Consider the following 22,102-nt stretch of genomic DNA (forward strand, 5'->3'; position numbering starts at 1 on the left):
TATGCAACTTTCTTTATAACAACCAAGGTAGTGCACATGATTGAATGGCAGATACACAGAGCAAAAGATGCTCTACTGCGATCTCAAGAGCAGTAACAGCATTCAGTTAACAGTATGGCTACATGAGACTAGTGCACAAAATACTGGATTCAATACTGGCAAACATCGGTGTGGCTGCGCAGTTAGTGCAACGCTGGTCCTGCTGGGTTCAGCATGGCACTGACACAAAGCAGGTTTTTGGAAAGACCCAAGAAAAGAAAGATGGGAGTTTGCATTAAATTTCAACAAAGGTGTTTTTAGCACTGAAGGGATTTTACGGCAGAATCACCATCAATAAATCATAGAAAAAAAGAGAAGACAGAAGTGAGCTAATCTAAACTACAGGCATGGTGCCACATTTCCATATATTTGCAGTTTAAAAACATTAAACTGGCAAGTATGTTAGTGCTAGAAGAAAAATGACACCTGTGATCTAAAATCTAACCAATTAAAATCTAACCAAGCCGATTATCTCGTGTGATTTTTATCTAATTCTGAAATTTACTACATACTTTGCATTACTTCTAACAGCAGAAAAAGATGGGAAGAACATACAGAATCACAAACTACAATATCAAGACATTAAAATAATTGAAATTCAGAGTTATTAAATAAGTGAAAGGATATTTCAAATGCATCTGCCTTGTTCATACTCCATGCTGTAATAAGCGTATAATCTCAATTTTATATTCCATTGATAACAAAACATTCTTCATAAATACACACATATAGTCAAGTGGATTTTCATACCAAAACATGCAAGCAAATGCAAGTTTTCAGACCATAGTAGGATGACAGCAGCCAATCAGCTCACATTTTAAAACCATGGAATCTGTTTAGGTCACACATAACAGCCAAAAGCAAAGGTGTTTTGACAAAGTACAGTTGGAAAATCGAATGGCGAAAGCACATTTGTAAACTATTTCATTATGCAAACTACAAGGTCATTTCCATGTCATGTTACAGTGTTTACAACAGTACACACCAATGATAACAACAATTACACAAATATCTACCTGAATTATAGCATTATATTAGCTGACTGTGTAATGATGTGGTTAATACAAAATTAATAATCATAAAATTGGACTATGAAAGTTACTAAAACATTTAAACCAGCTAATAATTCAACCTCAGTTTTATGGTAAAGGGAGAGTTCCCCCAATGAAAATTCTGTCATCATTTACTCACCATTTACTCATGCTGGTAACCAAACAGTAGCTGGTAGCCACTGACCTCCATAGTATGGGAAAAAATACAGTGGAAGTCAATGGCTACCAACTGTTTGCTAGCTAACATTCTTCAACATACCTTCTTTTGTGTTCAACAGAAGAAAGAAACTCATACAGGTTCAGAACAACTTGAAGGGGAGTAAAAAATGATAGAATTTCCATTTTTGGGTGAACTACCCCTTTAACAATTAATGCAAACTCACTTTCATTCTTTTCCCTCAGTTGTAAATTTGCCTTAATGTCACAGAAATTTCACCATTGGCATTAAAAGGTTCTTATACTGTTTAAATAGCATGTATTATTAAGTATAACCAAAATGTTGAAGCAGCAAGAGGAGAAAATGGCATAACGGTGTTACATTTTACAATCAATTATGATAAATCCAAACATGATGTAAAGGTAATCCGGCAGGTATAGCAGAGATTAACATTTATTATTCAGTATTTACTTATATGCAGACAATGAGTTTAAGAACAACATAATTAGAGCTTTGAACACTTAAATATTTCTCCCTCTCATAATATCCCTCATTACCGAAACAAAACAGATACACACACACACACACAAAATATTCTCATGTTCCCAGGATATTTTCTACTATGGCAAAAAAGAGGATATTCTAAAAACACTTGGTGAATTAAAGGGATAATGAGGTAATACCTTTATTATTCTGTCATTTGGGTAATATATGGTTAAAAGTGTGTATCTGTTTACTGTGAAATAAAACCATTTTATATGCAACAACATAAAAAAAAAACACTATCTTGAAACATGAAACATATCATAACATCTCACGAATCCACAGCTCTGTCATCTTGTGAATTGCAGAAACTCTTGGCACGCTTTTTTACTATAGAACAAACAGAAAATGCAAACAAGTTGTTAAACTGGTGTGCCAAGTTGTCATGTCATACCTGAAATATGTACAAATATTAAGACTGAGAGATGTTTAGTATTTTATTTAAAACATTTAACGACACTTACAATGAGAAAACACTGGAGACTCCAAAAAGTGAGTACTGAAACACACCAGAAGTAATTCTGTAAATAGATAAATTGGTATAGTGCTAAGGGGAAGACAGAAACCCCATTGGCTTTGGTGATTACCTTTAGAAATCCTGAATGGGAAGACTGTCTTAGGAAGCACACAACTCTGTATTTGTTATGGGGCTTTGGGTAGATGTGGTGAAATCATGCTGTGTCAGCCACCAGCGGCTTGAGATAAGATGGTCTCCTAGACTTTTAAAAACTGGTCTGCACTAAGTCAGACGATCAGTTTGTAATGTAAACAGCCCTTCCTAACCAGAGTTTAAGTGTTACTCAGTTTTTTTTTTTTTTAAATCTCTCAATCTATTTTCAATAATTAAGGTAAACTCTTCGACTGGCCTACATTGAAATGATGTGAAAAATGTGTAAAATAACTGCAAGATTTTTAAACAAAAAAGACATGACAATTAGAGATAACTGTGGTTTTGGTTTAACATTTGTTAGATAAACGGGTAAAGGCAAGGGCAGAGTTTTGGGTAGTAGGTAGATTAACATTCATTCCCTCTTTTTCCCATTTTATTCACTGTTGATGACGGAAGGATGGACGAATTGAGGGTTGATGAAGGAAAATCCATCGAATTCGGCCTGGTCGATGTTGGCGATAACCAGCTCATCAGGAGGGGTCAGCTGTGGCTGTGTGCGTGTAAAGAACTTGTCAAAGTTCTCTGCCCCTTTTCCACACTATAAAACAAAAAAAGAGGTAATTACAGGAAAGAAAAGATTACTTTTGACACAATTTATTGTAATACTACAACCATGTAGTGTTAATCCCTGCATCACATACAGACACAAATGAAAGTCAAAGGTTTGTTAAATATACATTGTAATGCAGACAACAAACATGGTTTAAAGTTACACTCTTTTATCTGCACATGGTTTGAACTCTAAATAAAGCAGATTTTAAATGTTTCATTTGTTTAACATTCTTTGTGAGAAATATGAGATTTTGATGCCTATTTATACTTTAGTTCCCAATTCCCTCATATCCAATGCACAGATTAACACTCCTCAGATTTCAGATTATATGCCCTAGTTCCTCTTCATCTGGATGATAAAGCAATTGGCTCTACTAGTTTGGAGAACACAGATGTGGAAGCCAAACACACTGGCAACCGACAGCAGCTTCTGACATGAGTACTTTGCATTAATGTGTTAAAATAAGTGTAAAACATAAAATGAAATGTGAAACAAAGTATTTATTTGTTAGAATCTTCTGAATGACAAAACAACATGGTAATCACAATAGCCTACTAGCTATTCTCATTTTCTATTCTTCATGACAGGCTCGTTGGTAGTTCTAAACCTCATAAGCATCTTGACAAATTACCTGAACTACTGTAAGTAGAAGGCACATTAATACCTTTCTTTAACCTCCATAACATGTGTATGAAAGAGCACCAGAAGCACATTTATAATAACCCTATTATTATGACGAATAAATGATTCAAAGCTCCTTATCAATGATATATACATGTGTGGGTTATACGGTGTGCAGGATTCAGACCCTTCTTGTTAGGGCTTTCATTAAATTGTTTTAATACAAAAACACCATTTCCTGTAATGATTTAACTCAGTGTTTAAAAGAAGGCTGTCAATTTATACGTGTTAACCAAGTTAACACATTTAATTATGGCCTTGTACGTAAAGGAATTTTCCTTCCATCGAAGCAATTTAAGAACAGCGAAAAGTGACACAGCCACCATTTCATGCATGTGCACATAGAACAACAACTAAAAAATAGAGTAGACTGATCTAATTTCAATTAAACTTATCAATTAATTGGCATATCATGTAATTAAGTAATATATTTAATCACCTGACTTCCCAAATTTAACGCACATAAACAAAAACAGTTACAAGAAAGCAAGCAAGAAAGAATATGGTGTTTCCTTTTGTAAAGCTGCCAGATTCCATAAGACATGCAGCTCAAGATGTGCCTTAAAATAGAAGATTTCCCTCCCCCCTTCTCATTGTATGATATTTGAAAGGAGAGATGAATGGTGACTCAAGCACTGAGAGAGATGGTCAAAAGTAAATGCCTGTGTCATGCTCTCTTATGAGGCAGATTTTCCCATCATATGTGAATGATGAGAAACTGAGAGGGAACAGTTGTGTTCTAACAAGCATGCAGTTCAATTAAAGTTGCAACTGTCATCATCACACACATTTTTCAGACACAGAGGTCCATGTAGGGCACTTCCTACGTCAGCAGTGGAACTAATCATTGGCTAAATGTTTAAAATGGTAGCTGTGCTGAATTAAGCCTGTTTAGCCCCCACCATTAGTGTGAAAGGGACACAGGGTCTTTATCTGGCCTAGATTTGACCATGAGAGGAAGCTGCAGTTCAGCTTCAGGATGTCCTCAGGGGACATCACACAATTGTTGAAACAAACAAACAAACAAACAAAAATATTAAAACTGACAGGTGATGCTCATAACACACTCCCACTAAAAAAATAGGACATCATAAGAAACACACAAATACTCAAGACAAACTAACCCCTCTCTTCTTCTCTGTTTTGTCCCCAGAGATGTGACAGAATGCCCTATTCAATGATATATGTGTGGGAGAGCATGTGTGCTTGTGAAGGGGAAACAACTACAGTATGACCCACTTTAGAAGTCATATATATGTATGCAGACTGCTTTTGCAGCTCATCCCTCTCTCGCTCTCTCTCCCACTCATACAACACACACACACACACACACACACACACACACACACACACACACACACAACCATACCAAGGACAATCTAAGCTATTTAATATGACAAATGGCTCTATCTCTATCCTTTTAGTATCTTGGCAAACTATTCTCACTTCCTCCACAGGCGCCGTCTCAGAAAAGCAATACCAATTCATAACACGTTTCACCAAAAAACAGTGAAAACTAGAATTATTAGAACAGATATCAGAAGGCACAGAAATTATACTTAGCAATAACAAGCATTCATCAGGACATGCAGATGATTACACATTAGTGTCAGAGAGGTCTTAATTTGTGCTGGCAGTGTATTGTTTTGTGATTTTTACATAAAAATGGTTAATCGGTTAACTTTATATACTTAAAGTTACTTTACCATATACAGTGATATTACTGTAATTTTACTGTAAAAATACCGTCATGATTGTTATGTGATTGTTACTTTTATCATTTTGGAAGTAAAGTCTATGAGTTACTATTTTATTGACAGGGCACATATTGTATTGCCGATATTATCATTATCAGTACATTCTTAAATAAAAATGGTTTTGGTAGTTCAAGTAGACTGCTATATTAACATCATATCACTTTATATCATGATATCACAGATATAAGTAAAATATACAGGCGCTAATTAATATTCCATCCTATAATAACTGAAGCACTCATCATTTTTTTAAAAGTGAATTTCTGGCAAAAATAAATACAATAATATTTACTCTCTTGTATCTTAGTATCTTAATCTGAATCACCATAAATACTTTAATACATGCCTTTTCAGGGCCACTTCCCCATAAAAACTTTAAGTCGAAGAGCATTCTTAGCTTTTTCATCAGTATAAGATAAATACACACAAATAGACCGGCATGGATTTTCTTACCACTTTGGGTTTGAATGGAGGCTGTATTTCTCTATTTTCCAGACGTTCCCAGTCAATCCGACGGAAGAAAGCATGTTCCCGAATATCTCTCTCCCCCTCTAGGCTGCAGCCCAGACGCTTTGAAGGGTGTTTTGTCATCAGCTGAGACACAAGATAAAATCATTATCATCATCATCTAAACAGGAAAAAGCTTAATGTGACAATCATAAAAAACTGGCATATAATATATTCAGTTTTAAGTTTACATGCATATGCTCATCTTTAATTTTCATGATAACACAATTTCAAATAGGGCTAGACAAATTGCATGGACATGAGCATTTTGTCAACAATTATTCTAGGTTTAATTGCATATGGATGTCTATTATGAAAGTGTAAATGTTCATAGGTTCTTTATGGTTTCTTAATGTGAAGTCATAAAAAAGATAACCCCAACAGCTAACCACCTTCAAGACATCCTCAAATTAATATGTTCATTCTCCATGGTCATAGTAGATCTGTACTGCAGATAAAGGCCAGAAGGGACAACAGTTACACACTCATCAGGAAATCTCAGACTGTAAACTGAAAGCATAAATCTCTGCAGTCATAATAGGGAAAAAGCGTGGAGTTCTTTTACTCTCTGAACAGAAATTCCAGACAATGGCAGATGTATGTTGAAAACTGTATAAAAGTGTTACTGAAAATCCTGTCCATGTGTGATATTCTTAAAAAAGAAAAATGTAAATATTTTTCACAAATTGTGCAGTCCACTGTTTTCATCACATCAAAAGGTGGTATCTGTTTGTCTGTAAGTACACTTGAGACAGTATTGTGAATGGTGGTAGAGGTGGCTTAAAACTAAAATGTAAACTCAAATAGTAAAGCTTTAAATGTTTATATAATACATGCTCTTTCTTCCAATATGCTATATTAATAAGATATTTTGTCCCTCATACAAACCCCCAAAAATCTAGAGAAACCAATTTGTTGCTATTTTAGACAGATCTGTACTCCATCCAGATTGAATATTTGATCACACTTTAGTTTTGGGACCAATTCTCACTTTTAACTAACTAATAACTATGACTTTTGCATCAATAAACTCCTAATTTGCTGCTTATTAATAGTTAAGGTAGTTGTTAAGTTTGTTTAAGTGGCCACACATTATTTTAAGGTCCAATTCTCACTATTAACTATTAACTGTAACTTTGCCTCAATAAACTCCTAATTAGTGCTTATTAATAGTAAGGTAGTTGTTAAGTTTAGGTATTGGGTACGATTAAGGGATCTAAATATTGGGTACAATTAAGGGATCTAAAATATGGTCATTGAGAATATGTGCATTATAAGTACTAATAAACAGCCAATATGCTAGTAATATGCATGCTAATAAGCAACTAGTAAATAGTGCGAATTGGTCCCTAAACTAAAGTGTTACCATTTAAGTTTAAGTATGGGGTAGGATTAAGGAATCTAAAATATGGCCATGCAGAATATGGCATTAATATGTGCTTTATAAGCACTAACAAAAAGCCAATATGCTATTAATATCCATGCTAATAAGCAACTAGTTAATTGTGAGAATTGGTCCTTAAATTAAACTGTTACCGAATATTTCACAGATGCAAAGAACTTTACAAACTTTGGCAATTCCAACAGCTATTCAGTTCTAAGTAGCACTCATTTTAACAGCCTGCTAACTAAAGAGAAAAGTTTTCTTTTCTTATTTTTAATGATTAAATGCTGACTTAAATTTGCCAGGAAAATTGATTTCAGATAAATTTCTAATTCATTATCCCTCTATAGTCCCAGGCTTTTCTGGGTCAGCTTCTGACAGCCACTATGTATTCATTAGTAGGTGGCACAGTTTATAAGACACACACACAAATTTCAAAACACATAGAAATGAAAACAGATGAACTTACACCTCTACTACTGACAGAAAGACAGAAGGTGATAGAGAACATTGAAAAGTGAGACAGTGTGTGATGACATCAGCTTGCGTCCTGCTTGCACCATTATCTCTTTCTCAACCTAACAGGATGTTCTTACAATAAAAGCAGCAAAAAGTATTATGGTATTACTGTGGTATTCCTCAAAGTAGCTTGAAGTATACTGAAAAAATGCTATATGTGAAAAAAAAAAAAAGAATTTATTTCTCACAATGATTACAATACCTTCAAAAATGTTTCCCCCTGTCATTTTCCCCAGTTTTTGATTCAGAACAAGATACTTTATTTTTAGTTTTTTGAACAAGAACAGTGAACCTTACGTGCCAATGCAAAAATAGAGAACAATATATAAATTCAGGCTCTACCAACTTGCACTTAAACTCAGAAGTTCTGGTAATTTAAGAGTGGTTTGGCTGAGAGAATGTAATGTGAGTGTTCAGATGTCATATAAATGCTTTATTTCTGCTAAATGGTGTGTTGGTTTGTACTGCTTAAAAGAACAAGGGATTTATTATTGAATATATTTTTATATTATTTAGAAAATGTTGGAAATTGAATTTGTCTGTAATGAATGAAATATTACGCAACAGTGTAAGGAGCACTCAATGCCAGACACAATTTGAAATTTGTTCATATTGTAACCTTTCCAAACAGTATGCAGAATGTGCTACATTATAAAATGCATCTGTTATTTCTATACATAAATAACATAGTCCATGAATTTAGAACTATGGTTGTGCCATCTGATACCATCACTTTACCATGGCACTGCCACAGTATTTTGCTTGTCAGGGATGTAGCTTACAGGTATCTCATTGAAAACAAAATGTTGAGATGTTCTGGAAATTATATTAAAGAGAAAGTAAGAAATCTAGTCATGTCTTCGTTCATGTTAGTTAATGAAAATGATGAAAATAACATATATTTCTGATTTACCACAGTGGTCAAGTAAAAAAGGAATGGTCTTTCACTCTCACTCTAAAAGTCTGGCAAGACAAAATAGTTTAAGTTTTGGTCTTTAGTCAGACTGAAGTTGAATCTAATAGCAACACACTGCATTCACAGAAAACGCAACCTGGACACTGATAAGACTTTGATTAAAAATGAAACCGGGGTTTGTGTGCTTTTATCTAAATTGGATCAGCTCCTGCAGTGAATTTCTGATGGGCAGTGAATTTCTGAGCAGATTCATGTAATATGAGGGATTAACAGAAGTGATAACAATACAAAATACATTTTTTTGTTATATACATTTGAGTAACTCTCAATCAATGTAATTTAAGATACACTAATATCAAATGTCAGTGCATTTCTGTCATTATCTTGGATTCATGGGAACCTAATTACCTGGTTTTTGGTCTTTTTCTCCTCATTTGTCAGGTATTAAATGAGCTCCTAAACTTTTGCTTTCTGGTTTCAGAAAACATACATCCATTGTTCTGGAGAACGCAAAGTTTGTAACTATTAAGTCAAGAAGTCTTCAACTATTTTCAGAGGCAAATATTAAAATAGAAGAATAATGCACTGGTGAATTTTGGTTCCTTGTTATCAACCAACTAGAGAGCAATAATGCCCCTGGTTCTCCTGGTACTGGTTCAGTTGGGCTCTACAACCTGGAACACTGTGTTTTTTATGTGACAGAACTTACCCCTTTGCAGATGGAAACTGCTTCTTTGGACATGGATTTAGGGTAGGAGACGTTGTGCTCCATAATGCACTGGAAAAGTTCATCTTCATCCTCACCATCAAATGGAGGCTGAGAAGAGAAAAAAAGAACATTCCAAATGAAATTAAAATGAATATTATTAAGCATTTATCCTTATATGTGGGTTGTTATACTCTTGCACAATGTGGCATTAAAGAATTTACCTTAAGCACACTCTTACAAAAAGTACAATTGTGGTAGCATAAAATATACCATGAGAAAAACAAGTACAAAAGATCATTATGTTTGGACAAAGTGATTATACTTTGGTATTGTTTAAAGGACCTTATAGCACCATTTAAATACTATGAAAGTGTATCTTAGTATATAATGAAGTACCATGATATTTCCATCTTGATTCATCACTGACAACTGGTACTATATGTTTGATTTCAATTTATGAAAAACAGGTTGTGGATGTGAAGAGAAGATGTATATTTTACCCAGAGATCATCTGTGGGTACAGCAGCTGCTGTCAATATTATGTGGATCATTTCTGTTAAATTACGTTTAAAAGTATACAAACACACATGACCACTACAAAATGTATTACAACAAAGCTACACCTGTATTATAATATTGGCAGAAGGTAACAGTCGCCAATGTAAGACTTGATGGTTATACACATCTGTACTCACCTGTCCCGCCAGCATCTCGTACAGCAGGACTCCATAGGCCCACCAGTCCACAGAACCGCCATACGGCTGATATGCTATTATCTGAAAAGAGACAGCACAAAAAACCCTACCGATTACTATTAAAGATCAGCATACTAGCAACAAAGATATCCCTACTGTTCCAGAATACAGTTTTTCCCATAATCCCCTTCCCATCTGGAAGCACACATCTCCACTACAAATAAATTATAAAAATATACTGTATTATATTGTTTTGTGTTCCAGTCAAAATATTTAAACACCCAATAAACAAAACTGATTCACAAATCTGTGTAAGGTAAGACATATTCTTGCTAGATAATATTGGTATTTGTTAAATTATATGACCTTGGTACAGTATATCACCATACTGTGTACTTACTTTTTCACAGCACTGAACTTAGTAATTCTTTAACATGAAAGGGACCCAGATGTAAAACAAAACCTAAAATGTTCTTTTATTTAATAAACCAAGCAAGACTGCAACTGAAGTTCGGTGTGTGGGGTGTAAGAAAGCATGAGTGTGTGCCTTTAAAATATCAATAATGAAAACACACACACCTTTTTTTGTGCCGTATATTCCAAAATTTCACACTGCTAATACAGCATGCAGTCAGCTTTCTTGGCTGATGCAGTTCACAGCACATTCAGAGCGTGTGTGTTTGTATGTGACATCACGCTAACACTGTGACAGTTCTAGATCATGGCTGTAGCCGCTCAAGGTTTTGTTCGTGGCTCTAGATGTCATATTTCAAAATACTGAGGACCACACACACACACACACACACTAAATAAATCGTATCCCTAATCGTAACTACAGTACACATCCTATATACACACAGGCTAACTGAGGTGTGCAGCGCAAATGTCAAATTCAGACTAAACAATTACTGAGGAGAAAACAAATAAACATCCACTGATATCATCTCTCAATTTAATTATTAACCAAACTGATTAAGCAAGTGACAGAATAATGGATAGAAAAATATTTTCACACAGGTAATTTCTATAACACTTCATAAGTGCACATGTTCTAATAACATCGTCTAATCACATCTAATCCCAGTGAGTGATAAAAGTAAACAGATTTAACTGATAATAAAAAGGCTCAGGTCAGAGACTGGATTTAAACTCCTTACATTTATTCCTCTTGAATTTATAGAGATCATATTATACTAACAATATTTTGACAATGCAAGAAACAGACCAAATTATAATTAGCTTTATTTTATGAAATTTTATGAGGTCCTCACTATGAAAACAAATGTGTTACAAAAATACAGTTAGCCATGTGTGTTACTGCTGCTCTACCTTTGACACACTTTACACTCAAGTTAACATGCAGCAACGTGTTCCCAGATAACACGCATTACCCCTGCATAATATGTAGGTCAGCAAAAGAGACAGAAAGAGAGAGAGTAATGCTCTCAAAAAAGGGTGGAGGACAAATGTCCACTAATATACACACAAATACACATACTTTCTTTTAATTTTGCAGCTTCAGAAAGCAAAACTGTGCGTTGTCACAGATTCTAATCATAGAGCTGGTAAGAATATTATGAGGATGACAAGGACATTTTGTATATTTGTATAGTTGTATTTTATACTTAATCTGTATATCTGTATTTATGTTCTACTGTTAGTGTTATCTGTATGCACCAAGGGTCTGAGAGTAACGCAATTTCAATTCTCTGTGTGTATGTGCTGTACATGTGGAAGAATTGACAATAAAGCAGACTTGACTTGACTTGACTTGACTTGACATTAATATACAAACTTTGACAGCCACTGCTACACTTATTGATTTGGTTTCTCAAAAATTCACCAGCAATCTAGGTCTGGTTATGTGGGAGGGTTTGTTTAGTAAAATATAGATACAAAGGGTCTGCATTTGTGTGTGTGAAGAAGTCTGAAAACCACTGTGGCTGCCTTTATAGCATGACTTTTAAAGAATCGCTGTAGGAGACAACTCTGCCACCCACTGTCATGTCATGCCAGTACAGTTTGAATATTTGGGGAAGAAAAAAACATAGAGAGGGACAGAGAGAGAAAGAGAGAGAATATGTGTGTCTGAGGATGTCAGAGCAGATAAAGGTCATCAATATGAAGTGCTGATGTTCCACAGATAACCTGCATTGTAAGAGCTTATGTGTCACTTGTGGAGGCATCTTCATGCTAAGGCCTGCTCTGGGAAGAAAAGTTAAGAGAAGAGGAGCTTCGGCACAGAGAAATAAGACAGCTTCACACTAGGCTCTGCTCTGAATATGAAAAGATCTGTATGAAGAAAAAAGGGAAGAAGAAAGTACTGAAAAGTGGTGGTTTCCATTACTGCAAAATGTTTAAAATGGTTCTATTAGAGTGCATCATAAATTGCAATGGACCACTTACTGTGATGACGCATTTCCATAGTTATTAATATCACACATGCAGCAAAAATAGTTTTTTATATTTTAATTTTTAAAAAATGTAATGTACATAAAACTAGTTTCTAATACAGCTGTTGAGAGACTGATGGCAAATTTGATGTTTTTCTCTCTTCTGACAATGTAATTATTCTCTCTATATTTTCCCCCTTTTTTTGTAAAGTGATAGAAATGCCATTGTGGATTTAGTCTTTTGCTATTGGAGCACATAGGAACACAAAAATTATATTTGTTGTTGTTTCTGGGTCACTATAGAAGTTTTCCCAACTATTACAACTTCCGCTTGAGAGCACCTCTGAAATGTGAAATGTCTATAGAAAAATATTATCAAATTAGTGGGGCCAAATTCCAGAAGAAATGTCATGGTCAGGAGTTAAGCAGCTGTTTATATATTCTTGAATAACGATTGACAGTATTAAACGAAGTCGCTGCTCCTGAAACTTTATTTTAGAATGACAATTTTAGAATTAGAATTGTTAAAATCTGTAGCATGTAACAGTAGCATTTGAAATAAGGAGGCAAAATATTTACTTAGTGTATATTTTATACAGTTTCAGTCAAAAATCAACCACTTGCTGCAACTCATAGGGAGCCATTTGGAATATGGCTCAAGGAAGGCTAAAGAGATGCTGTCTTCTTTTTAAACTGTTAATATGGCTGTTGGACAGTGTCACTGTGAAAAAAAACAAACACATTTTCATCCTGTGGATTATTTTCTCATCCAAAAATATTTTGAGGAGGTACTATCTCCTCTGAGAAAACATCACATGTTCAGGGTCTTCTAAGCACTGCTGCTAGATTAATTTACATTCAGCATTAGCAGTCAGTCTGGGAGGACTGCTACTGCCCGCAGGAAACACACTCCGTCACTCACCTCTGGAGCAATGTAGTCTGGCGTTCCACAAAATGTACGGGTGGTCACACCCTCCACAATGTTCTCCTTGCACATACCGAAGTCTGCAATCTTAATATGACCCTCTGCATCCAGCATAACATTATCTAATTTCAGATCCCTGAAAGTGATAAAAAAAAATAACACAACAGTACATCACTATAGACAGGGTGATTCTGAAAATTGGAGGATGGGGTTACATAAAAAAAGACGTTTGTCTTCCTGTTTAAATATTTTTATATAAAAATTCATCTAAACAAACTCATCTTGCTCTTTTTTTCCACACATAAGCACAACAAAAATGTAGTTCATTTTATTTCATGTAAAAGCAAGTGCAGTGTTTTTTTTTTTTTTTTTCTGAAACAAGGACTCTGTCTCCAATTTAGTCGCTCAAAAAAAAAAAAGTCAAATAACTAGCTTTAGCTCCTAAAGAGAGACAGAATTAAGTTAATTACTGGTAGAAGGTTGGGCCAAATAGTGTTATTTGAAATGAGTCATGGCAATATTTAGCACATTTTACAAATAGGTTAATATGATATTCTTTAATGAATTAAAGACACAAATGCCCTTTACAGCCGTCTAAGAAAATAAAATAACTTGACATTCAGGTTACATTAGGCAAAATCTGCAACCCTGTTATTTGCAACTCTGTTACTCAGAATGTAATTGTTTGTTTGTTTGTTTATGTATTTATGTTTATTGCTTTAATGTTAATCTGCTGATTAAAGCCAATTACCTTACACTTTGAAACTATTGACAGAAAGGTCTGAATTGGATCTGAATGTGTAGTTTATGTGTGCTCACTGCCACCTGTCCCTTAAAATACGGAATCGCCCCCTATTTAAAGGTAAAATGATGTGTACCGTATCAAATCAATACGGGACGCGATTTTGTCCTGTATTTTACAAAGGCCAACAAGCTGAATCCACAAATAAGTATTTTGCACCGTTTATAATGCTAATAGCAATTATAATGAAATTAATTTCATAAGTTAGAGAAGCTCATCTTGGCGTCTTTGTTTCCATGGCGATGATGGAGTCTCCAGAACGCGCGCCGTTAAAGCCCTTTTCAGTGTTCACAAAACTGCACGTCGAAAGCGTGTGCTCACTTTATAGGGCTTGAGTCTGTCATGTTTTGTCCGCTATATGGGGTATTACGGTAAGGCATTGCTGCCACATACATATAATTTTTTCCTCTCAGGCGTAATGACGAGATGTTATGTCATTTAAACAACATATTTTCATATTTAGATTTTTAATAACGACATATTACAAAAGTTGGTCTGCACTCTTTAAGTCTTTTATTGGAATCAAAGCAGGAGATAAAAAGACAAACGTTTCGGCTATCTGCCTTCGTGACAATTCTTTGCTTCTTAATGATTATATAGGCTAACAAACGACATACAACAGGTGATTATTGTTAATCAATCAATCAATCCACAGACACTTAAACATCAAGAGTTAAATAAAGAGAACAATAGCACATCAGGCAAAAAATGCTGTTTATAAACATTGTACCCAGAAAGAGAGAGATATATTTTTTTTTACAGAAAATATGAAAGGTCAAAATCCTCATTTAAACCTGAAGTTGACATATAGGCGCGTTTCCATTACAGATTTGCGTAAAACTTTGGCGATATTTTATAAATGTCGATAAAAAAGTATTGCGAAATGACGGCGTTTCCATTAGGCGCATTTTCAATTCGCAATTTCAATTTGCGCAATTTGAAGGGTAATGGAAACGCGCCTATTTTGTCTTTAAATAAAACATCCAGATTGCTTCTCTTTGTAAAAGTTTTTTTGTCAATATCTCCACCACGGTGAGATACTTTCACATCTTCAATATACATTTAAGTTGTTCTATTATCGTGGTTACAATCAATAAAATGTCTGGCGATTGGAGAAGTAACATCATGTCTTCGAATAGATGATTTATGTTCACTTACTCTTATTCTTAGTGACCTTGATGTCTTTCCAACATACATCAATGGACAGGAGTACTGAAGTAAATAAATATAATTTTTAGTAGAACGTTATGCGAGATTTAATCTGGTAACACTTTTTTTAGACTCAAGCCCTATAAAGTGAGCACACGCTTTCGACGTGCAGTTTTGAGAACACTAAGGAAAGAGCACGTTCTTTCGCCTGTTTGGACACTTCAAACAGACATTTGCACTGCCTGTTTGGTTTACCTGTTTACACGTTTATAACATGCGTTTTGTCCGACTCAAAACTCACGTATTTGATGCCCATTTGTCAAAAACAACGCGTGTTTCTACAGCAAATCACACATCGAGGACGCGCGTTTTGATACAAAAAAACGCACGTTTCCGACGCGCGTTTTCCATGAACCCAAAGCACACGTTAAGAATGCGCGTTTTTATGGCAAATCACACGTCGAGGACGCACGTTTTGCTGTCAAATCACACACTTTTGACGTGTCAGTGTACAATCAGACGCCCAACCAGGCGTATATGAATACTCTGGCTTACCATAATCGAGGCGCTTACGTCCGCCCATTGAACACATGACTCTCCATATGTAGGGTTGAATGGTAAAGTTATCAATGGGTCTGTTTAGTAACTAATGATGAACGCGCAGTTTGCAGAAAAGCATTTGCTCACGGTGGACTGTCTGACTTAAAGGGATAGTTAACCCACAAATGAAAAATTTGTCATCGTTTACGCTCCCACAAATTGTTCCAAACCGGTAATCATTTCTTTCTTCCGTTGAACATAAAATTTAATATTTTGAAGAATGTGGGTAACCAAACAGTTTCTGGCCCCCAATGACTCTACTATGGAACTAAACAGCTGTTTAGTTACCCACATTCTTCAAAGTATCTTCTTTTGTGTTTAACAGAACAAAGAACTTGCCGGTTTAGAACAACCTGGGTAAATTATGATAGAATTTTCATTTTTGGGTGAACCATACCTTGACAGACACATCTGTGCTTCTAAAGGCATAACCCTATTGTTTTATTAAAATTTGGACAGTCTGTTAGAGCTTGATAGACATAATTATTATATTTTTAGACATTATTAGACAGATGATTTAATAGATTATAATTAATGTTAGACCCTATTTATTAATTTATCATTTATATTAATCATAAATATATACATAATAAATAAGCATATATGTCACATACAATTTGACATTTAAAAAAATTGGAAAAAAATGCTAAATTATTTAGATTTAATGTAGGGGGGAATGCATGTCCCTTATTTTGCCCCGCTGAAGGCGTCAACCCTACCTGTATATGACTCCTTTCTTGTGCAAGAAAAAAAGCCCAACAGCAATCTCTGCAGCGTAGAACCTGCAACAAGCAGATTATTTTACATAAATTCACGTTAATCTACAAACAAACATAAAGTGATATATGCTTTAAAGTCCAAACCCAGAAATACCTACTGAAGACATATAAACACAATGAGAGAGTGGCTTACACTGCTTGTGGCTCCTTAAATTTGCCCACTTGCTGGATGTGGTACATCAGATCACCACCATTAACATACTCCATCACGAAATACAGACGATCCTATGACAAAAACATATAAAAAACAATATAGAAAACTGTTTAGATAAACTTTAATGCTGGTCTTTTCTGAAAGGCAATGTCTGAATGTATAAAATCCTGTTGCAATATTGTTCAATGGTAATATTAATACAGTAATATACTTCAGTTGTTTAAGAACAGATTTTAAAACACTAGGCATCACACACTTGCATCCCACACAACTTTGTAAACAGCTACAGAAAAAATGGCCATCATTGGAACATAACACACACACACACGCACGCACACATAACCCTTAATGTCTTAATAAACCTTAATAAACCCTTAAATTTTTTTTAAATTTATGTATAGGTAAACATTTATATATATATATATATAGTATATTTATAGTCAAAATCAGTCAGTAGGCTAGTTGTGTATAGGTTTTACTGTTTTACTTCATTGTTGTATGCCTGTATTTATGTAGCACCGTGGTCCTGTGAGGCACGACATTTCGTTCCACTGTATGTCCCCACATATAGCAGAATGACAATAAAGCTCAACTTGAACTTGAACTTGAACACACACACACACACACACACACACACACACACACACACAAAAAACCATCATATACTACATAATCTGCAGACTGGATGACATTCAGCAACTACTGTCAACTTTCCCAGACAGCAAATCGGGGAAAAATTTAATCTAATCTAATGTCTAGAATAGGGCTGGGCGATATAGCTAAAAAAATTATCAACGATATAATGTTTCATATCGTTCGGTATCGATAATTATTGACATTTTTTATAACCTTTTTTAAAACAAAAAGCAATAGAATTTTTTTTTAATTTAACCACTGTATTTATAATTAACACAATTTATTGAGACAAACAACAAAAATTATTTATTTTAACAATCAAACACAATAAAAATTTAACAAATATCTAATTTCTAATGTTTTACATGCAGATTAAATAGGTCTTTATTATAAACAGCATCATGTATTTATGCATTGCTTAATCCAAAGAGCCGAAGCGCCATTCAATGCATTCTGTGTGAATGGCTTGGTTTCAGCTTTAACCCATTCAAGATCTTCTCCGCACTGAGCTTCTATATTTCTCTAATATTTTGAATGAATAATGCAGCAGCGGCGCGTCTCGTGGGCTAGACTAACAAAACATTAAAATGCAACAACGTCACTTACATCATCACCGCATTGCGCACCACTGATGACGCTCACTGATGCACACCTAACATTCAAATGCAAATGTTTATTTTAAATTCGACTAATATTCATTCTTTATTCACAATCTCCTCATCACAGGCAGGCACAGCACTCATTTCAGCATGTGTTCGTGTTTGTGTGTGCTGTCTGCGTCACTCATAGCCCCTGCCTATACCGTGCGCTATATCGAACAATTTTTCTATCGATATCGAAGAAGGTGTACCGTCGATAAATATCGATACCGTTTTATCGCCCAGGCCTAGTCTAGAATTGTATCTTTCTTGACTCATTCAGTGAGGTATCATTATTGTTAACTTTCATTTGGTGAATTAACTTTTTAATGGATTATTATAAGCTTTAACATACATTTTTGTTGGTCTGTTAATGTTATTAATGACTTGTACTACTTTATTATGGTTGGATGTGGATGCAACACATCTCTAGAGTAGATCTGCTTATGGCTGGGTCTCTTTCATTTTTCTTTCTGTCATAAAAACAGTGGTACTGTCACCTCACCATCAGAGGTCACTATTGCCTAAGCAGTTCCCTTTCAAGGGAACTTCGAACTGCATCCTCTAGGGGTCGCTATGGGGAATGCCTCGTCGTGACCCGTGTCTGAATAGAGGATGTGTGCAGCCGTGTCGTCGTTATTTGACACCTGATGACACACACGAGCTATGCGTTGTTTGTTTGGGCGAAGAGCACGCAAGCAATGTCCTCGAGGGTGCAATCTGCATTCACTGCGAGCGTTTTCCAATGAAAAAGCTCCGCTCTCGTTTGTCTCTCTTTTCGAGGAAAGAGGGGCAGCCTCCTTGCCATCTAAGCCCCTTCAGGATACATCTCGCTTGAATGGCAGGGCATACGCAGCAGCAGGTCAGGCTGTCGCTTCGTTGCACACGATGGCAGTGCTCCAGACATATCAGGCTGACCTGCTGAAAGACCTGGATAAAGGCGAGGGCCTTTCTCCCGATGAGGTAGCTGAGTTGCACCGCACCACAGATCTCGCTCTCCGTGCTACTAAGCAGGCCGCCTCTGCTATGGGAAGGTCTATGGCAGCTATGGTGGTAACGGAGAGACATCTGTGGGTGAACCTGGCAGATATCGGGAAGAAAGAGAGGGGCTTTCTTCTTGATGCTCCGGTTCTTGATCATCAGGCCCCCGGCACGGCACTGCAAAAAATGTCCTGGATGTCCAGGCTGGACTTATGCTTAAAGGCTGCCCTGTCTGGTACACCGTATCTAGGTCGCCCTGAGGCGCTTCCTGGTCACCAGGATATCCCCTCTTGCTGAGGCATCGAGCGGGAAGTATAGGTGGCATTTGTGAGAACCTTCTTGTGTAATGCTGTCTCAGGCAGTGCTCCCCTCAGCTTTGTGCACTTCCTGAAATCCACATGTTGGTAAGTGTGCACACTGAACACTTTGTGCACTTTCTAAAATCCACATAGTGGTAAGTGTGCACGCTAGACTTTGCGCTCTTTCTGAAATCCTGTATGGTAAGGGTTAAGCGTTATTAGCCTTGTTCCCTTTCTCTGAGTTGGTTTAGACCCCGGTGGTAGTGTTTAGCAGTGCTCCCCTTTATCATAGGGTTGCCTATTAGCACGCTACTCCTTTTCTGAATTCGGAGTTCTCCTCTCACGTGAGAATTCAGTTCTCTGTTTTCCCAGAGCACCTGGAACCAGCAACATCAGGTAAACAGGCCCTTCCTCCGCCTCTCTGATGCGCTGAGTTTTTGGCTAGCTTGCAGTACGCTTACCCTTCTGATTTCTAACGATCGTGCAGCAGGTCGAGCCCCCTCTCGTTGAGAGCTGTCAAGACTTAGTATGATTCTAGGCTCTTGGTTGTATTCCCCTAAAGGAATCTATTCCTGATTCCAAGCCGTGAGCTCTACCCGGGCCCAGGAGTTCTGGCCCTAACAGGTAAGTTTTTTGGGGTATGTAGCCTAGGCCTTTGTCCAAAAAGGATAATGTCACTGACAGCCGTCTTAACGTCCCAGGGGCAACTCCCATGGCTATGGTAGAGCTGGTACACGGGTCACAACGAGGCATTCCCCATAGCGACCCCTAGAGGACGCAGTGTCTCGTTCCCTACTCAGGGAACCATGGTTACATACGTAACCTGAGACATTTTTGTTTGACTTCTTTGGACTCTCACTTGAACATGATATTGGTGTCTTTATTAAAATCTTCTGTAAATGCTCTGTGCATACAATCTTTTCAGATAGAATTTGAAATAAATGTGACTATTAAAATGTAATAAAACAACCTTTATTTGTAAAAAAAAGAAAAAAAAAAAAAGAAAAGTCATACTATATTCCATATAGGTCCATATACTGTAGGTACGTATCAAGCAAGAAATATATACTAAACTTCATAAATATTTTAACTTTTTAGTTTTTCACAAGTTTTTTCTTCTTCAGTTTTTTAAAACTGATGTTGTTGATTTATGGAAAACATTTTAAATATGAGGAAAAAAATAGACTTCTAAAAACTGCAACTGTAAAAACATTTCAAATCTATGTAATTGCCCTATTTTTATTTAGCTGTATGCTGCTTTACAGTATAATTTATTTTGCTCCCTTTATGTCTTTACATATTTATAATAATGCAAATACATTTGGTTGGGGAAAACACCCCCACAAAAAAATGCTGCACAGCCAGAAACAGAGTTTCAATATGGTATTTTTTTTTTTATATAATTCTAAACTATATTTTAAACTTGACAAACAAAATTTATATATTTACAGTGGCCCTACTTTTTGCAAAAAAAGTAAGTCTATTTCAGTTGCCAAAGAACATAAACAAAAAACAGTGAAGGGTTTTTGTGAGTATTCAATCCTTCTAAGAGACTCTGATTTGCTGAAAGGCGGATGTTTGGTTTGTGAGTGCCATTAGTGGGACTACCATTTAGCCCACAGTCATAACGACTGGTTAACAGAGGCTTCTGTTTGTTCTCAGTCGCCAGTTATGTGTGGCTGGCTACATTTTTTATTTTCTGCCTTTACTTTACTAAATTATTACATTTGTATTTAAGAGGTTCATCTCCCCAGACATGCATTTTTCTTTTCTAATAATGGTTGACACACCCTTGTAAATTGTATAATATGTGCCTGCCAGTCCAACTGTGTCTAGTTATAGAATATATTTGACTGATAAAGATAAAAATCTTGCACAGACAGTAGATCATCATGGGTTTGATTACCAGAGAATGTAAAGTAAATTATTTGAGTAAAAATGACTACCAAATGCATAAATGTTAATTTAAGGAGAGAGTTCCTCACCACAGTCTGAAAGCAGGAGTGGAGCTGGGTGAGGAATGGAGGTTTGTCCTGCTTTGCCAGAACCCGCTTCTCCACCATGGTGCATTCAACATCATCATCCTGGATGACCACATCCTTCTTCAGGATCTTTATAGCATATAGTTCATCAGAAGACTTCATCTCAGCCAGCATCACCTGAGTATGGAGAATAGCAAAAGCTCAAACTGCCAGTGAGGGCCATTAGCAAACCTAAAATATAATTCTAAATTTCACTGAGAAAGAAAAAGCATTATTTCCTCTTACATATTTCCTCTTACATAAGCTAACGTAATTACATCTTTATTTTTAATTTTATTTTTTTATTCTACTAGGTTGGCCCCATTTTTAAGAAAAACCAAGCCAAGAAAGGAAGCACCCAAAATCACAGTATAAAATTTCTACTGTATATATTTTTCAGGGGTCATATGATGCGATTTCAAGTTTTCCTTTCTCTTTGGAGTGTCACAAGCTGTTTGTGAATAGATAAGATCCCTAAAGTTGCAAAGACTAAAGTCTCAAACCCAAAGAGTTATTCTTTATAAAAGTTAAGACTGGTCCACG

The 22,102-nt window shown here is 35.9% G+C and overlaps 1 protein-coding gene across 1 annotated transcript in view; it reads right to left on the minus strand.

Moving 5' to 3' along the window:
- Nucleotides 1–1,296: 1,296 nt before the first annotated feature.
- LOC107688811 (protein kinase C alpha type-like) overlaps nucleotides 1,297–22,102 on the minus strand; it is a 26,086-nt gene continuing 5,280 nt past the window's right edge. Inside the window, exons 4-11 of the mRNA XM_016486587.1 lie at nucleotides 21,524–21,697; nucleotides 16,964–17,055; nucleotides 16,771–16,833; nucleotides 13,498–13,636; nucleotides 10,183–10,263; nucleotides 9,488–9,595; nucleotides 5,906–6,046; nucleotides 1,297–2,999 (exon numbers count right to left, since the gene is read on the minus strand). Of these exons, the coding sequence (XP_016342073.1) occupies nucleotides 2,835–2,999; nucleotides 5,906–6,046; nucleotides 9,488–9,595; nucleotides 10,183–10,263; nucleotides 13,498–13,636; nucleotides 16,771–16,833; nucleotides 16,964–17,055; nucleotides 21,524–21,697 (963 nt within the window). The 3' untranslated portion in view covers nucleotides 1,297–2,834. The remainder of the gene's footprint in view (nucleotides 3,000–5,905; nucleotides 6,047–9,487; nucleotides 9,596–10,182; nucleotides 10,264–13,497; nucleotides 13,637–16,770; nucleotides 16,834–16,963; nucleotides 17,056–21,523; nucleotides 21,698–22,102) is intronic.

Source organism: Sinocyclocheilus anshuiensis, unplaced genomic scaffold (assembly GCF_001515605.1).
Source record: "Sinocyclocheilus anshuiensis isolate Anshui unplaced genomic scaffold, SAMN03320099.WGS_v1.1 scaffold101, whole genome shotgun sequence".
In the NCBI taxonomy this organism is placed as follows: domain Eukaryota; kingdom Metazoa; phylum Chordata; class Actinopteri; order Cypriniformes; family Cyprinidae; genus Sinocyclocheilus; species Sinocyclocheilus anshuiensis.